This window comes from Jaculus jaculus, chromosome 6, assembly GCF_020740685.1.
Source record: "Jaculus jaculus isolate mJacJac1 chromosome 6, mJacJac1.mat.Y.cur, whole genome shotgun sequence".
Classification (NCBI taxonomy): domain Eukaryota; kingdom Metazoa; phylum Chordata; class Mammalia; order Rodentia; family Dipodidae; genus Jaculus; species Jaculus jaculus.
Genome location: NC_059107.1, coordinates 91,542,124 through 91,563,433, shown reverse-complemented (window position 1 = coordinate 91,563,433; position 21,310 = coordinate 91,542,124). Strand labels below are relative to the sequence as shown.

Genomic DNA, 21,310 nt, shown 5'->3' with positions numbered 1-21,310 from the left:
CGACAGAGAGAGAAAGAGGCAGAGAGAGGGAGGGAGGGAGGGAGGGAGGGAGGGAGAGAGAGAGGGAGGGAGAGAATGGGTACGCCAGGGCCTCCAGCCACTGCAAATGAATTCCATATGCATGCACCACTGTGTGCATCTGGCTTACATGGGTCCTAGGGAATCGAGCCTCTAACTGGTGTCCTTAGGCTTCACAGGCAAGCGCTTTACCACTAAGCCATCTCTCTAGCACCTGGACTTAGTATTTTAAATCAGGCTGATGTGTGCTGCTCTGTCCGTTTATTCAGCTGATGGACCTGCAGCCTCTGAGAAGCCAGGTGCCACTGAGCCAGACCTTCCCAACCCACATGTTGGGGAGGTCTCTAGCCCCAGTTCTGGGAGTCATAGGCGGCCGGAGCCTCCACAGGACTGCAGGTAAATTGTTGGAGGAAATGGGAACTTAGGGGAACATTTAGCTTTGCTATAAGGGGAGTCCATGGCTTCCAGGAAGAAGGTTTAGGAAAATGAGTGATTGGGAAGCATGAGTGTTCCAGGTCTTGGGATTGGCATGGTGATGTTTGTGTGTTCACAGTGGGGGTCCAGTGCGGCGGTGTGCTCTCTGTAACTGCGGGGAGCCCAGTCTGCATGGACAGCGGGAGCTTCGGCGCTTTGAGTTGCCCTTTGACTGGCCTCGGTCTTCAGTGGTACCCTCTGGGGGAAACCCAGGGCCCAGTGAGGCAGTGCTGCGCAGTGAGGACCTATCACAGATTGGTTTCCCTGAGGGCCTTACACCTGCCCACCTAGGAGAACCTGGAGGTAGGTGAGGGGAAATGGGTAGGAAATGAGGTGGGGACCAAGCAGTTCTGAGCCAGTGACTATGTTGTTAACACCTTCCTGTGTATCTCTTCCTACCTATAAAGGATCCTGCTGGGCACACCATTGGTGTGCTGTGTGGTCCGCAGGTGTACGGGGGCAGGAGGGCCCAGAGCTATGTGGTGTGGACAAGGCCATCTTCTCAGGGATCTCACAGGTAGGGTTGATTGCATAAATGAAGGCAGGGCTGGTGGCCTTCCAAGAGTCAGGGCAGAATGGGAAGAATGGGTTATACTAGGCAGGGGTAGTGGGTAAATTGTCTCTGTGGAGAAAACTGGCTGACTCTGAGGCTTGGTCTCTGTCATGGCAGCACTGTTCCCACTGCACCAGGCTTGGTGCCTCCATCCCTTGTTGCTCACCTGGATGTTCACGGCTTTACCACTTTCCCTGTGCAACTGCCAGCGGTTCCTTCTTGTCCATGAAAACACTGCAGCTACTATGCCCGGAGCACAGTGAGGGGGCTGCACATCTGGGTGAGGATATAGGACAAATTAGGGGCTAAGGGGCTTTGGATTTTGGTACTCTGCAGAAGATTCTGAAATCATGTACTGTCACTGTGCCCCACTAAGATAGGTGTGAACTTTGTGAGTGTAGAGATTTGCCCACTTCATTTACTGTGGTATCTGAGTAGAATAATAGTAATGCATGAATTGGACAGATGCTCAGTAACTATTAGTTATTTGTTCTGTGTCCATGGACCTGTTACCTATACACCATTGTGCTGAGTTGTATGAAGAATTCATAGCTGACCTTTTTTTTTTCTTCTTCCTTCTTATTGCAGAAGAGGCCCGCTGTACAGTATGTGAGGGGCCAGGGGAGTTGTGTGACCTGTTCTTCTGTACCAGCTGTGGGCATCACTACCATGGAGCCTGTCTGGACACTGCTCTGACTGCCCGCAAGCGTGCTGGCTGGCAGTGCCCTGACTGCAAAGTGTGCCAAGCCTGCAGGTAAGAATAGGAAAGCAAGAAGAAAGCTTTAGGCAAAGTACACGTTTGGATAGGAAATAAGAACAGGAAGGACCCTTTAATGTGCCCTGTGCCTGCCTACTCAGGAAACCTGGGAATGACTCTAAGATGTTGGTCTGTGAGACTTGTGACAAAGGATACCATACTTTCTGTTTAAAACCACCCATAGAAGAATTGCCTGCTCACTCTTGGAAGTGTAAGGTGAGTATCTTCTGCCTCCTTCAGCATTCTGAGTTCTCTTGTACGGGCCAATCCTTTATGTTCCTCCAGTCTGTGCTGTGGGTTTGACTAGTGACTGTTTTGCCTGTTTCCTTTTCCTAGGCATGCCGGATATGCCGGGCCTGTGGGGCAGGCTCAGCAGAGTTGAATCCCAACTCTGAGTGGTTTGAGAACTACTCTGTCTGCTACCGCTGTCATAAAGCCCAGGGAAGTCAGCCTGTCAGTTCTATTGTTGAGCAGCGTCTGCCTGTCTGCAGCAGGTAAGTGGTGTGGACTAGTTGAGATTGGGGACTAAGATTTGCAAGGATCATATTAAATCAAGTGGACAGTGCCATCCACAGTTTTCATGCCTTGCCCCAGTATGTTCTTAGGAGTTGTTAGCTGGTGAGAATCACAGTGCCTGCTCCCCTGTACCCTCTGCAGATTTTCACCCCCAGAGCCTGGTGATATCCCCACTGATGAGCCTGATGCTCTATACGTTGCATGCCAAGGGAAGCCAAAGGGTGGGCACATGACCTCTATGCAACCCAAGGAACTTGGGCCCCTGCAATGTGAAGCCAAACCACTAGGTGAGTAGGGTTTAAGAGAAATTTATCTTTTATTATGTGTGAAGAGTCAGTGTTTGTTTTGCCTCAGACCCTGCACTTTTTGTGGAGTAGGCCTGAGCTAGGTAGAAGTATAGTGTGTTGTGTCTGCAGGGAGAGCAGGGGCCCAACTTGAACCCCAGCTGGAGGCTCCCCTAAATGAGGAGATGCCACTGCTGCCCCCACCTGAGGAATCACCCCTGTCTCCACCACCTGAGGAATCACCCACGTCCCCACCACCCGAGGCCTCACGCTTGTCCCCGCCACCTGAGGAGTCACCTGCATCCCTGCCACCTGAGGCATCACGCCTGTCCCCACTGGCTGAGGAGTCCCCCCTTTCTCCACCACCTGAGGAGTCTCCTCTGTCTCCTCCACCTGAGTCGTCACCTTTTTCTCTACTGGAAGAATTGCCACCATCTCCTGCACTAGAGACGCCCCTGTCCCCACCCAAAGGCTCATCTCTGTCTCCACCATTTGAGGAGTCTCCTCTGTCCCCCCCACCTGAGGAATTGCCCACTTCCCCACCTCCTGAAGCATCTCGCCTGTCTCCACCACCTGAAGAGTCACCCATGTCCCCTCCACCTGAAGAGTCACCCATGTCCCCCCCACCTGAGGCATCACGTCTGTTCCCACCATTTGAAGAGTCTCCCTTGTCTCCTCCACCTGAGGAGTCTCCCCTGTCTCCACCTCCTGAGGCATCACGCCTGTCCCCACCCCCTGAGGACTCACCCATGTCCCCACCCCCTGAGGACTCGCCTATGTCCCCTCCACCTGAAGTATCACGCCTGTCCCCTCCACCAGAGGTGTCACATTTATCCCCTTTGCCTGAGGTGTCACGTCTGTCTCCACCACCTGAGGAGTCTCCCCTATCCCCACCACCTGAGGAGGCTCCCACATCACCTCCACCTGAGGCCTCACGCCTCTCTCCACCACCTGAGGACTCTCCCATATCTCCGCCACCAGAAGACTCACCTGCTTCGCCACCACCAGAGGACTCACTCATGTCTTTGCCGCTAGAGGAGTCACCACTGTCGCCACTGCCTGAGGAGCTGAGACTCTGTACCCAGCCTGAGGAGCCGTATCTGTTCCCCCAACCTGAGGAGCCCCAGCTCTGTTCTCAGCCCGAAGAACTGCACCAGTCCCCACAACCTGAGGAGCCATGCCCTGTGCTTACCGAACCGTGTCTGTCCTCTCAGCCTGAGGAGCTGCATTTGTCTCCTGGGCCTGAGGAACCATGCTTATCCCCCCTGCCTGAGGAACCATGCCGGTCTCCCCAGCCAGAGGAGCCTCATCTGTCTCCTGTGCCTGAGAAGCCACCCCAGTCTCCTCAGCCTGAAGAACCTCCTCAGGAAGCAGGCCAGTGTCCTGCACCTAATGAGTTGCCCTTGCTACCCCAGCCTGGGGACCCACCCTTGTCCCCCTTCCTTGGAGAGTCATCCCTGTCTGAGCCTGGGGAACCACCTCTGTCTCCTCTGCCCAAGGAGCTGCCCTTGTCTGCACCAGGGGAGCCATCTTTGTCACCTCGGCTGATGCCACCAGGTAAGGGGATGTCAGGGTCCTCTAGTTCTGGGACAGTCTTAAGAATTTATGGCACATCTAATCTAAGAGCCCCTTTTCTGTCTCCTCAGATCCTCTTCCTCCTCCGCTCTCGCCCATTATCCCAGCTGCAGCCCCACCAGCCTTGTCTCCTTTGGGGGAACTAGAGTACCCTTTTGGTGCCAAAGGGGACAGTGACCCTGAGTCGCCATTGGCTGCCCCTATCCTAGAGACACCCATCAGCCCACCACCAGAAGCTAACTGCACTGATCCTGAGCCTGTGCCCCCAATGATCCTTCCCCCATCTCCAGGCTCCCCAATGGGACCCACTTCTCCCATCCTCATGGAGCCCCTTCCTCCACCATGTTCTCCACTCCTTCAGCATTCCCTGCTTCCCTCAAACTCCCCCCCTTCCCAGTGTTCCCCTCCTGCACTACCCCTGTCCATTCCCACCCTATTGAGTCCCATGGGGAAGCCAGTGGATGTGTCAGATGAGGCTGAGTTGCATGAGATGGAGACGGAGAAACGTCCAGAACCTGAGTGCCCGGCCTTGGAACCCAGTGCCACCAGTCCCCTTCCCTCCCCCATGGGGGACCTTTCCTGCCCTGCACCCAGCCCTGCCCCAGCCTTGGGTGATTTCTCTGGCATGGGAGAAGACATAGCCCCTCTCAATGGGACTGATGTTTCATGTTCACAGCCACAGACTGGACAGACCCCTGGCAGTTTGGGTAGTGAATTTAAAGGTTCCCCTGTGCTCCTGGACCCCGAGGAGCTGGTCCCTGTGACCCCTATGGAGGTCTATGGTCCAGAATGCAAACAAGCAGGGCAGGGTTCACCCTGTGAAGAGCAGGAGGAGCCCCGTGCACCAGCGGCGCCTACACCACCCACTCTCATCAAATCCGACATCGTTAATGAGATCTCTAATCTGAGCCAGGGTGATGCCAGTGCCAGTTTTCCTGGCTCAGAGCCCCTACTGGGCTCTCCTGACCCTGAGGGGGGTGGCTCCCTATCCATGGAACTGGGAGTATCTACAGATGTTAGTCCAGCCCGAGATGAGGGCTCCTTGCGGCTTTGTACCGACTCACTGCCAGAGACTGATGACTCACTATTGTGTGATGCTGGGACAGCTATCAGTGGAGGCAAAGCTGAAGGGGACAAGGGGCGAAGGCGCAGCTCCCCAGCCCGTTCCCGAATTAAACAGGTGAGAAGCTTTCCAGCCACTTGATCAGCTCAAGCTCATGCTACTCTTTGGGATCCTGTGCTACCTGTACTTGCCATGGCTTTCAGGAGCCTGGTCTCAGAGATCCTTAGTTAAATGTAATATTTGCAAAGCAGACTATTGATGTATAGAGGGACATATGATTTTCCCACTCAGTAATGGAATTGGAATGAGGACTTTGAATCTGTCAAGTCACCTTTTTATGCTCCTCATTACTATGTTTGTTTGTTTATTTTTATTTATTTATTTATTTGAGAGCGACAGAGAGGGAGAGAGAGAGAGAGAGAGAGAGAATGGGCACGCTGGGTTTTCCAGCTACTGCAAACGAACTCCAGACGCATGCGCCCCCTTGTGCATCTGGCTAATGTGGGTCCTGGGGAATGGAGCCTTGAACCGGGGTCCTTAGGCTTCACAGGCAAGTGCTTAATCGCTAAGCCATCTCTCCAGCCCATCCTCATTACTATGTTAGCCATCCTTTCTTGAGAGAGGACAGTGGATCTAGTCAGAGCTCCATAGTTTGATATTTGGGAATTTGGCTTGTTTTCACTGTGTGGGACTCCTGAGCTTTTTTAAAAAATATATATTTATTTATTTGAGGGGGTCCTGCACATGCATGCATCCCAGGGCCTCTGGGCACTGAACTCATGGTGATCCTCCTACCTCTGGTGTGCTGGGATTAAAGGCGTGCAGCACCACAACTGGCAACCATTCATCATCTTTCTTCCCTTCAAGCCTGTAGATTCAGTATACTTGCTCTTGTAATGGTCCTCTTTCCTCACTTAGGGTCGTAGCAGTAGTTTCCCAGGAAGACGCCGGCCTCGTGGAGGAGCACATGGTGGACGTGGAAGAGGACGGGCCCGACTAAAATCAACCACTTCTTCCATTGAGACTCTGGTAGTAAGGACAGGCTTTGCTTTCCCCAAGCATACTTCACATTGCCCCTTTACAATTAGGAAAACACTCTCTCAATCATCAGTCCTCTGCATGTTCACTTAACCTGTCTGCTAACCTAAGGCCTCCCATCCACTTGGTTCCAGGTTTCTCTGAAGTCTGCCATTGGGCAGGAGTCTGGTTTGAGAGTTGGGTGTTCTGCCTCTTAGTCCTGATTGACATCTACCCTTCATGTTAGCCAGAAACTTACTTCCCCAACACCAACATTTGGGCAGCTTAGTTGGGGTAGACTTTTCTTCCTTACTTTCCACAAAACTCTGCTTATAAGGTGGCTGATACTGATAGTTCTCCCAGCAAGGAGGAGGAGGAAGAAGATGATGACACCATGCAAAATACCGTGGTTCTCTTCTCCAACACAGACAAATTTGTTCTAATGCAGGTACCATACTTGACTGGGGTAGTCTCTCCTTGGCAGGGAGAAATGGTGTGCTGAATTCTGTGTGTGTGGATGGGAAAAGCCAGGGCTCTATTTCTAGAGATACCCAACCTAATTAGACTGTGGACAGTGAATCAGTCCCATATAGGACTGATAAAGTCAGAAATGGGGCTGGAGAGATGCCTTAGTGGTTTAAGGTACATGCCTGTGAAGCCCAAGGACTCAGGTTCAATTCTCCAGGTCCCATGTAAGCCAGATGCACATGGTGGCACATGCATCTTGTGCTCATTTGCAGTGGCTAGAGGCCCTGGTATGCCCATTCTCACTCTCTGTCTCCACCTCCCCCCCCCCCCTGCCAATAAATAAATAAGCAAAAGTAAAGTCTTAAAAAAAAAAGTCAGAAAATCCGGGTGTGGTGGCACACGCCTTTAATTCCAGCACTCAGGAGGCAGTGGTAGAAGGATCACCATGAGTTTGAGGCCACCCTGAGACTACATAGTGAATTCCAGGTCAGACTGAGCCAGAATGAGACCCTGCCTCGAAAAACAAAAACAAACAAACAAAACTCAGAAATGGTCTTTGTCCGATTAAAGTTTATAGTTTAGGGAGCCAGTATATGTTCTCACCTGCATAACCTCGAAGCTAATGAAATTTTGTCACATACATGACTTACCTGACAAGTCTTAAAGCCCTGTCCTGTCTATATGTAATTTCTTTCTTTTACCCATACTGTGCTTTATAAACTTAAATGACCTAATTATGTCAGTAAGGCACCCTAAGAATGGACAGTTTCTGTTTGAATAGGAAGTACGAGGACCCTACAGTGACTTGGTAGGTGTCTTTATGCTATGAGATGGGCTTCTGACTTACTCACTGGTCCCAGGTTAGCATTATGTCTTTGGCTGGAAGTGGGTACAATGAAAAGAAGTAGCTGGACATTCAGGTTTCTGTTTTCCAGGATATGTGTGTGGTGTGTGGCAGTTTTGGCCGGGGTGCAGAGGGCCACCTCCTGGCTTGTTCACAGTGCTCTCAGTGCTATCACCCTTACTGTGTCAACAGCAAGGTGAGTTCAGGGCCCGGGAGACCTAGGCTGGGGGAGCAGCATCAGTTCTTTCTTACCCTACCTGTTCCTGCCATACTACCTGTAACATGGCTGTGGCTCCTGGAAATCAATTACCAGTTGCCAGTCCACTGGCTGTCAAACTCATCTGGGGGAAAAGTGCTTTGGAATTCATGGCAGACTTTGTAATTTTGTGGCAGACTAAAACTTGCTGGTATAATTCTGTTTATAATATAAATGATAACAACTTTACTAGTAGAAAATGTGGTATAGTCTGGAACAGAAAATCAAAAATGTAAGCTAATATCCAGAAAGAGCAGCATTTTTAACCTAAGTATGTAGTCATTTTAGGGTTTTCAAAACTTTATGAAATAATCCACTGCTAACATTCATTAACTTGTATTAGCAACTGGTTCTAAATGTTCAAGAAAACTTGGGGGAAGTACAACTTAGTTCTGACAATAGTGGGGGTTTACCTAGTGAAGGCTGTCTGTTTTACTGTCACAGTGAGGCAGTAGCTAGTGAGACTGTTCTCTCAGCACAGATCCCTGGGAGGCACTTTGGGAAGAGAGTGTTCTATATAAGCCTCCCTCTGCTCTAATAGCAGTCTGGACTGCTTTGGGGTTTCTTCAGCCATGCCATAGGAGTCCTGCCCTCCTCACCCTGAGGAATCCTATCTTCTGTGCCAGATCACCAAGGTGATGCTGCTAAAGGGCTGGCGTTGTGTGGAGTGTATCGTGTGTGAGGTGTGTGGCCAGGCCTCCGACCCTTCCCGCCTGCTGCTCTGTGATGACTGTGACATTAGCTACCATACATACTGTCTGGACCCCCCACTGCTCACTGTGCCCAAAGGCGGTTGGAAGTGCAAGTGGTAAGGAGAGCTGGGGGGTGGTCTTCTAAGGAGCCTGCTGCCTGACAGGTTAAGAGTGACAGAGATGTATTGAATACATGACAACCTGTGTTTAGGAAGTCATGTTCTGGGGAGGAAGGTACTTTGGGACTCCTTGGATAGGTTAGGTGCTGAAGGTCTGTCTGTCTGTCCCTACCAGGTGTGTGTCTTGTATGCAGTGTGGCGCTGCCTCCCCTGGCTTCCACTGTGAATGGCAGAATAGTTACACACACTGTGGGCCCTGTGCCAGTCTGGTGACTTGTCCTATCTGCCATGCTCCATATGTGGAGGAGGACCTGCTAATCCAGTGCCGCCACTGTGAACGGTAAGGGCATTCCTGCCTCCTCATCTACTCCCCACTTCTGGTGTCAGCTGGCATTGCCCTTGCTCATCGCCATCTCCCTTTCCCAGGTGGATGCATGCTGGCTGTGAGAGCCTCTTCACAGAGGATGATGTGGAGCAGGCAGCTGATGAGGGCTTTGATTGTGTTTCCTGCCAGCCCTATGTGGTGAAGCCTGTGGGTGAGTACCAGTGACTGGGAGAGGCAAGGAAAAAAAGTATCTTTTGCTTTGGGACAGTACCCCAAGCTGTCTTGGTTTTTCCTTCTTTCCTTAGCACCTGTTGCCCCACCAGAGTTGGTACCTATGAAGGTAAAAGAGCCAGGTAAGGCATAGAAATTTTGAATACTAAAGCCAGCTGAGACCATAGACATCAGATAAATCTAGCTCCAATCCCTCAACTTTGTCTCATTTTAAGGGAGAAAATTAAGACTCAGATTTAGTGACAGCCTTAGTGTCATCTACTAAGTTAGTAGCAAAATTAGAACTAGACCCAAGGCCTCCAGATTCCTGGATACTCACTGTTCCTTTTTCCAGGCAACTTGGCCTCTTTACTACCAGAATTGCATTCCAGAGTGCACACCTCCTTGTTCTCAATGAAGGGTATGAGGCTATCTCTTCCATCATGATGTGAGCACCACTCTTAGCATCTAGGGCACTGTGTGCTGACATTTAGCACATAAGACCTCTATTCCTTTTTTTGTTTTAATTATTTTTTTTATTGACAACTTCCATAATTGTAAACAATAACCCATGGAAATCCCCTACCCCACTTTCCCCTTTGAAACTCCACTCACCAACACCCTTTGCTTCTCAGTCAGTCTCTCTTTTATTTTGATGTCATCATCTTTTCCTCCTATTATGATGGTCTTGTGTAGGTAGTGTCAGGCACTTGTCAACTGGAGAATCCATTTGGTGAACCTGTGGTTAATTAATCCTATGCAAAGGCAGGGTGCTGCAGTAAGCAGACTTCTGGTCACTGACAAAAAACTCAGGCCTTAACCAGTGTCTTTTGGTGGCCTATTATCTCTAGCCCTCAAAACTCCTAGTGGGCCCTATGTGGTGGCCCACTCCTTTCCCAGCATTAGGGAGGCAGAGATAGGAGGATTGCGTGAAGTTCAAGGCCACCCTGAGATTACATATATTCCAGGTCAGCCTGGGCTAGAGTGAGACCCTACCTCAAAAAAACAGAAAAAAACAAAACAAAACAAAACAACCTTCCAGTGGACTTGTTTGTCACTGTTTTTGTCTGAGTTGGGGACATAGGTTGAAAGTTAGAGTTTAGGTTTCCCAGGGACCTCTTTTCAGGGCTCATAGTTCTTCCTTGTTGTCTAGAGCCCCAGTACTTTCGCTTTGAGGGTGTGTGGCTGACAGAAACGGGAATGGCTGTGCTGCGTAACTTGACCATGTCACCACTGCACAAGCGGCGTCAACGACGAGGACGGCCGGGCCTCCCAGGCGAGGCAGGGTTGGAGGGTTCTGAACCCTCTGATACCCTTGGCCCTGATGACAAGAAGGATGGGGACCTGTACTCTGATGAGCTGCTCAAGGGTGAAGGTTGGGATGGGGAATCTCAGAAAAAGGCAGATAGTGGGTGAGGTACAGGCTGTGGGAGTTGGGATGTTGGGTCAGGACCTCATTGCCACTCTTGGTTCCTCTAGCACTGTTGGCCTTGTTCAGGTGGCACTGTGACAAGATATGGGTTTCCCCTTGGCAAGAGTCCACTCTTTCTGATCTGCCTCTGTCACTGTCACCATATGCAGGTGGTGTGGAGCACATGGAGTGTGAAATTAAACTGGAGGGTCCTGCCAGTCCTGATGTGGAGCCTGGCAAAGAGGAGACCGAGGAAAGCAAAAAGCGCAAACGTAAACCCTATCGTCCGGGTGAGACCCTGGGATGGGAAGGTGGGTGGTGAGGGGAAGCTCAGTAGCTCCCCTATTGGCTTCTCATCCTTAGTTCTGCTTCCTCATAGGCATTGGTGGTTTCATGGTGCGACAGCGGAAATCTCACACACGTGTGAAAAGGGGGCCTGCTGCACAGGCGGAGGTGTTGAGTGGGGATGGGCAGCCCGACGAGGGTGAGACGGGTGAGGGCACCACTGGGGCCTGGGAGAAGGTGGGGATCATAGCACACATGGGACAGTGCTGGTGAGGCCAAGGTGGAGGGATCATTGCAAGTACTAAGAGGGTGTGGGCCCAGCTGGTTGGGAAAGGGAGTAAGTAGAAAATGTCTCCCAATGGAGTTGGGTGCAGTATGCCCAGCCTCCCCAGAAAGGCCTGAGCCCTTCTCTTCTGTCCATAGTGATGCCTGTTGACCTGCCTGCAGAGGGCTCTGTGGAACAGAGCCTTGTGGAAGGGGACGAGAAAAAGAAGCAACAGCGACGAGGGCGCAAGAAGAGCAAACTAGAGGACATGTTCCCTGCTTACCTGCAGGTGGGTCTTGTGTTCCCATGGCTGAGAGGAGTGTCTATGCTGACAGAGCATCACCAAGCTACATCTCTTTGGCTCTTCCCACAGGAAGCCTTCTTTGGGAAGGAGTTGCTGGACCTGAGCCGGAAGGCCCTTTTTGCAGTTGGGGTGGGCCGGCCAAGCTTTGGTCTTGGAGCTCCAAAAGCCCGAGGGGATGGAAGTTCAGATAGAAAGGAGCTCCCCACCTTGCAGAAAGGTTAGTTAAATGGATATTAAATGTTTTGAGGGGTTCCAACTTTCCTTTGCTCTGGACCTGGCAACAGTGTCTGGGGAAGGAAGTCTTTAGGAGTAAAGTTGAGCCAAGGGCTTTGGCCTATAGAGCAGGGGACTCTCTCTGGGTGTCATGTATCAGTCTTCTCTGATTGGAATGGGGCTGTTGCTCGCAGGAGATGATGGTCCAGATGTTGCAGATGAAGAGTCCCGTGGCCCTGAGAGCATGACCGATACAGCAGGTAAGGGCTGCTGGCAGAAGTGGGGCCTTTCTCGGTTTTGCCTCTATCAGTTAGTTGGTTCCAGCCAAAGATGGACACTGTTCAGTGTTTCCCTGTAGTTCATGGCCGCTTGTGTGGTACCTCCATGTCCTTAGCTGATGGTTTTCTTCTGAAAATTGCAGGACCTGAAGATGGGGGTGTAAAGGCATCCCCAGTGCCCAGTGACCCTGATAAGCCAGGCACCCCAGGTGAAGGAATGCTTAGCTCTGACTTAGACAGGATTCCTACAGAAGGTGAGGCTTATAACATCTTTTTTGTGTATAAGGGCCCTCCATGGGAAAAGAAGTTCTTATCTGTGGGGGGAGTGTCCTGAGCATCCTCCCTTACCATGACCATTTGTAGATCTGTCATGTCACATGAACTTTGCAGTCTTCCTCAATCATTTCCCCATAGAACTACCCAAGATGGAGTCCAAAGACCTACAGCAGCTCTTTAAGGATGTCCTGGGCTCGGAACGAGAGCAGCATCTAGGCTGTGGAACCCCTGGCTTAGAAGGCAGCCGTACACCCCTGCAGAGGCCCTTTCTCCAAGGTAATAAATACAGTGGAGGGGGACAGCTTGAAGACTGTATAGCCAGGCTTGCTCTCTGAGTGGGCCAGTTGCTTCCTTTTCTCTGATCTGTTACTCTTGCAGGTGGACTCCCTTTGGGCAGTCTTCCCTCTAGCAGCCCAATGGACTCCTACCCAGGCCTCTGCCAGTCCCCCTTCTTGGATTCTAGGTTGGTATCTGTGGGTAACCTTCACGGGTAGTCCATATTGTTTATACTTGAGTCCCTCCCTTACCTCCTTGTACTCCTTGGTCCATTGTCATGACTACTTCCCTTGCTCTTAGCATTCCCTTGTTATTGGTCCTCCTCAGCTGGGTCAGGGCAATGGCCTGGTGGGGTTCTGGACATTTTGGGGTGGATCTTGAAATCCCTGCCCTCTGTGACTTTCTGCCCCTGCGCCCCAGGGAGCGCGGGGGCTTCTTTAGCCCAGAACCCGGTGAGCCAGACAGCCCCTGGACAGGCTCGGGGGGCACCACACCCTCCACTCCTACCACCCCTACCACAGAGGGTGAGGGCGACGGGCTTTCCTATAACCAGCGGAGCCTACAGCGTTGGGAGAAGGATGAGGAGTTGGGCCAACTCTCCACAATCTCACCTGTTCTCTACGCCAACATTAACTTTCCTAATCTCAAGCAAGATTACCCAGGTACCTGTGGGATGAGGGCAAGGGAAACAACCCAGCAAGTGGAGGGAGTCACCTGCCAAGTTTTCTCTAACTTAGTCCCTCTAACCTCCAGACTGGTCTAGCCGTTGCAAACAAATCATGAAGCTCTGGAGAAAGGTTCCAGCCTCTGACAAAGCCCCCTACCTGGTAAGACAGAAAGCATGGGCTGGCTGGGAACTGTAATTGAGGGAGGTGTCTGTGGGACATTCACCTCAGATCTTTCTATCCCCACTCTCCACTGCCCCTGAAGCATCTGGCCCAGGAGGGACTAGTTTCTGGGTAGGGAGTATGAGTGATGGGGGCTGGGCTTGAGAATGAGCACGAGGCCCTATGTTGTATCCTGTGTTCCTCAGCAAAAGGCCAAAGATAACCGGGCTGCTCACCGCATCAACAAGGTGCAGAAGGTGAGTGGAAGCCGGGCTATTGGAGGCCATTGATGTCCTGTAGTTGGGTGGCCCTTCAAGGGTTTGGGGATGTGAGTCATGCCTACATCAAGCAGCTTGACTGCTCTGCTTGGTCTCCTCTCTGTAGCAGGCTGAGAGCCAGATCAACAAACAGGCCAAGGTGGGCGACATAGCCCGTAAAACTGATCGACCGGCCCTCCATCTCCGCATTCCCCCCCAGCCAGGGGCACTGGGAAGTCCGCCCCCTGCTGCTGCCCCCACCATTTTCATTGGCAGTCCCACTACCCCCGCCGGCTTGTCTACCTCTGCGGATGGATTCCTGAAGCCACCAGCAGGCACGGTGCCCTGCCCTGACTCACCTGGTGAGCTCTTCCTCAAGCTCCCACCCCAGGTGCCCGCCCAAGTGCCTTCGCAGGACCCCTTTGGACTGGCCCCTGCCTACGCCCTGGAGCCCCGCTTCTCTGCAGCACCACCTACCTATCCCCCTTACCCAAGCCCAACTGGGGCCCCTGCGCAGCCCCCAATGCTGGGCACCACATCTCGTCCTGGGACTGGCCAACCGGGGGAGTTTCATACTACACCACCTGGTACCCCTCGACACCAGCCTTCTACTCCTGACCCCTTTCTCAAACCCCGCTGCCCCTCATTGGACAACCTGGCTGTGCCTGAAAGCCCAGGAGTAGCGGCAGGCAAGGCTTCTGAGCCCCTGCTTTCACCCCCACCTTTTGGAGAGTCCCGGAAGGCCCTAGAGGTGAAGAAGGAAGAGCTTGGAGCATCCTCTCCTGGTTATGGACCCCCAAACTTGGGCTTTGTGGACTCACCCTCCTCAGGCCCCCACCTGGGTGGCCTGGAGTTAAAGGCACCTGATGTTTTCAAAGCCCCCCTCACCCCTCGGGCATCTCAGGTAGAGCCCCAGAGCCCAGGCTTGGGCCTACGGACCCAGGAACCACCCCCTGCCCAGGCTTTGGCCCCCTCTCCTCCCAGCCACCCAGACATCTTTCGCCCTGGAGCCTATCCTGACCCCTATGCCCAGCCCCCATTGACCCCTCGGCCCCAGCCTCCACCCCCTGATAGCTGCTGTGCCCCACCTTCTCGCTCACTGCCCTCTGATCCTTTCTCACGAGTGCCCACCAGTCCTCAGTCCCAGTCTAGTTCCCAGTCCCCGTTAACTCCCCGTCCTCTGTCTGCTGAGGCTTTCTGCCCATCCCCTGTTACCCCTCGCTTCCAGTCCCCTGACCCTTATTCTCGCCCACCTTCACGCCCTCAGTCCCGTGACCCATTTGCCCCACTGCATAAGCCACCCCGTCCCCAGCCCCAGCCCCCTGAAGTTGCCTTTAAGGCTGGGCCTCTAGCCCACACTCCACTGGGGGCTGGGGGCTTCCCAGCAGCCCTGCCCTCAGGGCCAGCAGGTGAGCTCCATGCCAAGGTTCCAAGTGGGCAGCCCCCCAATTTTGCCCGCTCTCCAGGGACAGGCGCATTTGTGGGCAACACCTCTTCCATGCGGTTTACTTTCCCACAACCTGTAGGCGAGCCTTCCCTAAAGCCCCCTGTCCCTCAGCCTGGTGTCCCTCCACCCCATGGGATCAACAGCCATTTTGGGCCTGGCCCTACTTTGGGCAAGCCTCAAAGCACAAACTATACAGTAGCCACAGGGAACTTCCACCCATCAGGCAGCCCCCTGGGACCCAACAGTGGGCCCACTGGGGAGGGCTATGGGCTGTCCCCACTTCGCCCACCATCAGTTCTGCCACCACCTGCACCCGAAGGATCCCTCCCCTACCTGTCCCATGGAGCCTCACAGCGTGCAAGCATCACCTCTCCAGTAGAAAAGCGGGAAGATCCAGGGACTACACTGAATAGCTCTTTGGCAACACCTGAACTCCCAGCTACCCAGGACCCAAGCATGTCTAGCCTCAGCCAGACAGAGTTGGAGAAGCAACGGCAGGTGAGTGCATGGCCTGGAGCTGAGCTCCCTATGATTCTGTTGTCTTGTGTGCCAGTCCTGTGATTGGAATGAAAACGTTTTCTACACAGCGCCAGCGGCTGCGGGAGCTGCTGATTCGGCAGCAGATCCAGCGTAACACCTTACGGCAGGAGAAGGAAACAGCTGCAGCAGCTGCAGGTGCAGTAGGGCCCCCGGGCAGTTGGGGTGCTGAATCCAGCAGCCCTGCCTTTGAGCAGCTGAGTCGAGGTCAGACCCCCTTCACTGGAACGCAGGTAGGTAGATTGGCAAGGGCTATTTGGGTCAACATACTGAAGGTGGCTCCACCTTCATGTACTTTTGTCATTTAGGATAAGAGCAGTCTTGTGGGGTTGCCATCAAGTAAGCTAGGTGGTCCCATCCTGGGACCAGGGGCCTTCTCCAATGATGACCGACTCTCCCGGCCACCTCCGCCAGCCACTCCTTCTATGGACATGAACAGCCGGTGAGGTTACAGTAGGTTTTCTGGAGGTGGGGTGGGGTTGAACTAAGGGGACAGATTTTATTATCACTGTATTCTGCTTTGGTTTTCCCCTCTCAGTTTTTCTGTGGTATCACTTGTTCATCTTCCTCATTCTTTCCTTGTTACTGCTTTTGTTTTGTCTTTCCTCATTGCCCTAAGCCCCTTTTCTACCTCTCCATCCTAATTACTGATTATTCTATATTCTTTCAGGCAACTTATAGGGGGTTCCCAGGCCTTCTATCAGCGTGCGCCCTATCCCGGGTCCCTGCCCTTACAGCAGCAACAGCAACAGCTGTGGCAGCAGCAGCAGCAGCAGGCAACAGCAGCAACTTCCATGAGACTTGCTATGTCTACTCGGTTTCCATCAACTCCTGGACCTGAACTTGGCCGCCAAGCACTAAGTTCTCCTTTGTCAGGAATTCCCACCCGCCTGCCAGGCCCTGCTGAGCCAGTGCCTGGTCCAGTTGGTCCTGCTCAGTTCATTGAGTTGCGACACAATGTACAGAAAGGATTAGGATCAGGAGGATCTTCATTTCCTGGTCAAGGGCCCCCTCAGAGGCCCCGTTTTTATCCTGTAAGTGAGGAACCCCATCGATTGGCCCCTGAAGGGCTTCGGGGTGTGGCAGTATCAGGCCTTCCCCCACAGAAGCCCCCTGCCCCACCGGCCCCTGAATTGAACAACAGCCTCCATCCAACATCCCACACCAAGGGTCCTGCCTTGCCACCTGGCTTAGAACTGGTCAGCCGGCCCCCCTCAAACACTGAACTTGGCCGTCCCCCTCCTCTGGCCTTGGAAACTGGGAAGTTACCCTGTGAGGATCCTGAGTTGGATGATGACTTTGATGCTCACAAGGCCCTAGAGGATGATGAAGAGCTTGCTCACCTGGGTCTTGGTGTGGATGTGGCCAAAGGTGATGATGAGCTGGGCACCCTGGAAAACCTGGAGACCAATGATCCTCACCTAGATGACCTGCTCAATGGAGATGAGTTTGATCTACTAGCATATACTGACCCTGAGCTAGACACTGGGGACAAGAAGGACATCTTCAATGAGCATCTAAGACTGGTAGAATCAGCAAATGAGAAGGCTGAGCGGGAGGCCTTGCTGCGGGGGGTGGAGCCAGGATCCTTGGGTCCTGAGGAACGTCCTTCTCCTGCTACTGATAGTGAGCCCCGTGTGCCCGCTGTGCTTTCAGAGGTGAAGCCTAAGGTAGAAGAGGGAGGCCGTCATCCTTCTCCTTGTCAGTTTACCATTAACACCCCCAAGGTAGAGCCAGCACTTCCTGCCACTTCTCTTGGCTTGGGGCAAAAGCCAGGACAGACTGTGATGACCAGCCGGGACACCCGGATAGCCACAGGGCCATTTCCCAGCAGTGGGCTTACAGCTGAGAAGGGATCCTTTGGTGCCACAGGAGGACCACCAGCTCACTTGCTGACTCCCAGCCCACTGAGTGGCCCAGGAACATCTTCTCTTTTGGAAAAGTTTGAACTAGAGAGTGGGCCCCTGACCTTGCCTAGTGGACATGCAGCCTCTGGGGATGAACTAGACAAGATGGAGAGCTCACTTGTAGCCAGTGAGTTGCCCCTTCTTATCGAGGACCTTTTGGAACATGAGAAGAAGGAGCTACAGAAGAAGCAACAACTTTCAGCCCAGCAACAGCAGCCACCGCCACCACCCCATTCCCTCCTGTCTACACCAGGACCTGCCCAGCCTATGCCTTTGCCACATGAGGGCTCTTCTCCCAGTTTGCCTGGGCCTCAACAGCAACTTGCGCTAGGTCTTGGAAATACCCGACAGCCAGGCTTGGGTCAACCACTGATTCCCTCCCAACCCCCAGCACATGCCCTTCAGCAGCGCTTGGCCCCATCTATGGCCATGGTGTCTAATCAAGGGCATATGCTAAGTGGGCAGCATGCAGGGCAAGCAGGCTTGGTGCCCCAGCAGAGCTCACAGCCAATGTTAGCACAGAAGCCCATGAGCAGCATGCCACCTTCTCTGTGCATGAAGCCTCAACAGCTGGCAGTACAGCAGCAGCAGCTGGCTAATAGCTTCTTTCCGGATACAGGTAACCTCAGTTGTTGGCATAGTTGAGTTATTGGGATGATCGTAGTTTCACCAAATGTGCACTGCATCTACCAACCTAAGATAAGCCCTAGTTAAGGGAGATGGGACACTTGGAGTTTAGTATGACTAAACACCATACCTATGTAAGCAGAAGCTTTTGAAAAGGGAACTGACAGCATTCATGTGTATGAATGAATGAGTGAAACCTAATTAGCAAAGGCTTTTTTATGGCCATGGTGAGGCTGAAAGCTTAGGACTTGGAGAAGAGGTTCAAGGAAAAGCAATCCAGACAGGTAGAAGCAGGACAAACCTATGAAGTACTTGGAGAACAATGAGTAATATGGTAGAGGTCAGTGGGCACTTCCATAAATTTGGAGAGATCAGTGAGGCCATGCTGAAGATGACCTCATATTAGAACAGCATTTATTGAGTAAATTACTGTTTGCCAAGAAGTATGCTAAGTGCTTTATACTCATTGGTAATTGTCTAGTTCATTCATTTACTTTTTGAGGTGGTTTCATATAGCCCAGGCTAGCTTCATACTAGTCTGTGTAGTCAAGGATGACCTTGAATTCAAACCCAGGGCTTCATACATGCTAGGCAAGCACTGTACCAAGTGAGCTACATCCCCAAACCCTCTCTGACTTCATCATAATAGACTTACTAAGTAGGCATTATAGTTGCCTTTGATTGCAGAGGAAGAAACAGGAATAAAAGTTGAGTAACTTACTAGTAGAGCAATGTCTGAACTACTGTTCAGAATTTTGGGAGAGTGAGATTGATTAGTCTTTTAGAAAGTGGGGAATTAGGGCTGGAGAGATGGTTTAGCGGTTAAGCGCTTAGGCCTGTGAAGCCTAAGGACCCCGGTTCAAGGCTTGATTCCCCAGGACTCACGTGAGCCAGGTGCACAAGGGGGCGCATGCATCTGGAATTTGTTTGCAGTGGCTGGATGCCTTGGCGCGCCCATTCCCCCCCCCTTTCTCTCTCTCTGTCGCTCTCAAATAAATAAATAAACATAAATATAAAAAAAAGTGGGGAATTAGTTCTATGTTTTTTGGGCAGGATTTTAAAAAGATTTAATTTTTTGGTGATTCTTTATTTCTATTTCTGTTCTTTTTTTTTTTTTTGCCCAGCTATTTTGTTTTGTTTGTTTGTTTATTTATTTATTTAGGCTTTCTGAGGTAGGGTCTTAATCTAGCTCAGGTTGACCTGGAATTCACTATGTAGTCTCAGGCTGGCCTTGAACTCAATAATCCTCCTACCTCTGCCTTCCGAGTGCTGGGATTAAAGGTGTGCACCACCACGCCTGGCCTATTTATTATTTTTATTATTATTTTTTTGAGGCAAGCCCAAGAGACTGCTTTTTTTTTCCAAGAATGAGAAGGAGAGAGAGAATTGGTGTGCTAGGGCCTCCAGCCACTGCAAGTGAACTCCAGACACATGTGCCACCTTGTGTGGTTAAGTGATACTTTTTTGTATGTTAAAAGGTATCTGAGCCCGGCATGGTGGCACCTTTAATCCTAGCACTCAGGAGGCAGAGGGTAGGAGGATCACTGTGAGTTCAAGGCCACCCTGAGACTACATAGCGAATTCCAAGTCAGCCTGGGCCAGAGTGAGACCTTACCTTGAAAAACCAAAAACAAAACAAACCAAACCAAAACAAATAAACAAAAAATATCTGGCCAGGCATGATGGCATTTGCTTTTAATCCCAGCACTCTGGAGGCAGAGGTAGGAGGATTGCCAGGAGTTTGAGGCCAGTTTGGGAGCTAGCATAAGTTCCAGGGCAGCCTGGGTTACAGTGAGACCCTACTTCAGGGGAAAAAAAAATTAAAATCCAGCTGTTATCTAAGGCTTTGCCACACTACCCACATTTTGGGTTTCTCAGCTGCTCTAGTTGCACTGAGAATACTATTTTTTTAAAAATTTTTTTGTTTTATTTTTATTTATTTGAGAGCGACATAGAGAAAGAGGCAGCAAGTACCTTAACTACTAAGCCATCTCTTCAGTCCTTATTTAAAAAATAATTTTATTTGTTATTATATTTATTTATTTATTTGAGAGTGACAGAAAGGCAGAGAGAGAGTGGATGCGTTAGTGCCTCCAGCCACTGCAAATGAACTCCAGACACGTGCGCCCCCTGTGCATCTGGCTAATGTGGGTCCTGGTGAATCGAGCCTCGAACTGGGGTCCTTAGGCTTCACAGGCAAGCGCCTTAACCGCTAAGCCATCTCTCCAGTCCTGAGAATACTACTTTGACAGACATTTTCCAGCTCATTAAAGTATACCCTTATTTTTGTCACATGATCCTTTACAGCAAAATGAGGTAGGCAAAGTAGTGATCATGAACGTTAGCAAATAGAGGTGAATGGAGACTAAAGAGGCATAGTGCAATGACCTAGAGCCTGAAATAATTATTTACTGATTCCTTGTTTTATTTTATTTATTTGAGAGAGAGACAGAATGAGAGAGAGAGAATGAGCATGCCAGGGCTTCCAGCCACTGAAAATGAAGTCCAGACGCATGTGTCAGCGTGTGTATCTGGCGGGTACTGGGGAATCAAAGCTGGGTCCTCAGGCTTAGCACGCAAACACCTTAACTGCTAAGCCATCTCTCCAACCCCCTTCTTTTCTTTTTTAATATTTTTATTTATTTGAGAGAGAGGTCAAATCAGGGCCTCCAGCCACTGCAAACAAACTGCAGATGCATGCACCACCTTGTGCATCTCGCTTATGTGGATCCTAGGTACTCAAACTGCGTTCTTTTGGCTTTGCAGGCAAATGCCTTAACTGCTAAGTCATCTTTCCAGCTCTCTCCTTTTTTTAAATTTTTTTTTTAATTTATTTTCATATTCATTTGAGAGGGAGAGAGAAGGAGAGAGAGTAAGAGCTCTTCAGGGCCTCCAGCCACTGTAAATGAGCTCCAGATGCATGCACCCCCTTGTGCATGTGGCTTATTAAAATTAATAGCAATCATATAGTGGATCATTGACTTCTCTTTCCCTGAAATAAAATACAAAACAACTTATTTCCTTCTTCCTTCTTTAGACCTGGACAAATTTGCTGCAGAAGATATCATTGATCCTATTGCAAAGGCCAAGATGGTAGCTTTGAAAGGCATCAAGAAAGTGATGGCTCAGGGCAGCATTGGAGTGGCACCTGGTATGAACAGGTAAGACTCAGTCTCAGGGCTGGAGTAGGACTTGTCCCCCCCCCCCCCAATCACATCACTTCCCTTCA

The 21,310-nt window shown here is 51.3% G+C and overlaps 1 protein-coding gene across 12 annotated transcripts in view; it reads left to right on the top strand.

The window, feature by feature from the left end:
* The window catches only part of Kmt2d (lysine methyltransferase 2D), a 43,395-nt gene that overhangs the window by 5,605 nt on the left and 16,480 nt on the right, over positions 1–21,310 (top strand). For 4 of the 12 annotated variants that reach the window (XM_045151517.1, XM_045151512.1, XM_045151511.1 and 1 more), the window contains exons 3-36: positions 288–414; positions 572–795; positions 900–1,009; positions 1,163–1,325; positions 1,634–1,799; positions 1,904–2,018; positions 2,139–2,296; positions 2,460–2,605; positions 2,735–4,159; positions 4,249–5,357; positions 6,159–6,272; positions 6,595–6,705; positions 7,661–7,765; positions 8,452–8,633; positions 8,812–8,976; positions 9,063–9,172; positions 9,267–9,314; positions 10,325–10,546; positions 10,753–10,872; positions 10,962–11,075; positions 11,291–11,421; positions 11,506–11,653; positions 11,844–11,909; positions 12,071–12,181; positions 12,342–12,479; positions 12,582–12,666; positions 12,900–13,141; positions 13,233–13,306; positions 13,513–13,563; positions 13,691–15,508; positions 15,598–15,780; positions 15,856–15,989; positions 16,218–18,073; positions 21,119–21,242. In XM_045151517.1, coding sequence (XP_045007452.1) covers positions 288–414; positions 572–795; positions 900–1,009; positions 1,163–1,325; positions 1,634–1,799; positions 1,904–2,018; positions 2,139–2,296; positions 2,460–2,605; positions 2,735–4,159; positions 4,249–5,357; positions 6,159–6,272; positions 6,595–6,705; positions 7,661–7,765; positions 8,452–8,633; positions 8,812–8,976; positions 9,063–9,172; positions 9,267–9,314; positions 10,325–10,546; positions 10,753–10,872; positions 10,962–11,075; positions 11,291–11,421; positions 11,506–11,653; positions 11,844–11,909; positions 12,071–12,181; positions 12,342–12,479; positions 12,582–12,666; positions 12,900–13,141; positions 13,233–13,306; positions 13,513–13,563; positions 13,691–15,508; positions 15,598–15,780; positions 15,856–15,989; positions 16,218–18,073; positions 21,119–21,242 — 10,195 coding nt within the window. The remainder of the gene's footprint in view (positions 1–287; positions 415–571; positions 796–899; positions 1,010–1,162; positions 1,326–1,633; positions 1,800–1,903; positions 2,019–2,138; positions 2,297–2,459; positions 2,606–2,734; positions 4,160–4,248; positions 5,358–6,158; positions 6,273–6,594; positions 6,706–7,660; positions 7,766–8,451; positions 8,634–8,811; positions 8,977–9,062; positions 9,173–9,266; positions 9,315–10,324; positions 10,547–10,752; positions 10,873–10,961; positions 11,076–11,290; positions 11,422–11,505; positions 11,654–11,843; positions 11,910–12,070; positions 12,182–12,341; positions 12,480–12,581; positions 12,667–12,899; positions 13,142–13,232; positions 13,307–13,512; positions 13,564–13,690; positions 15,509–15,597; positions 15,781–15,855; positions 15,990–16,217; positions 18,074–21,118; positions 21,243–21,310) is intronic. The other 8 variants (XM_045151519.1, XM_045151516.1, XM_004668573.3 and 5 more) reach the window with 6 other exon arrangements.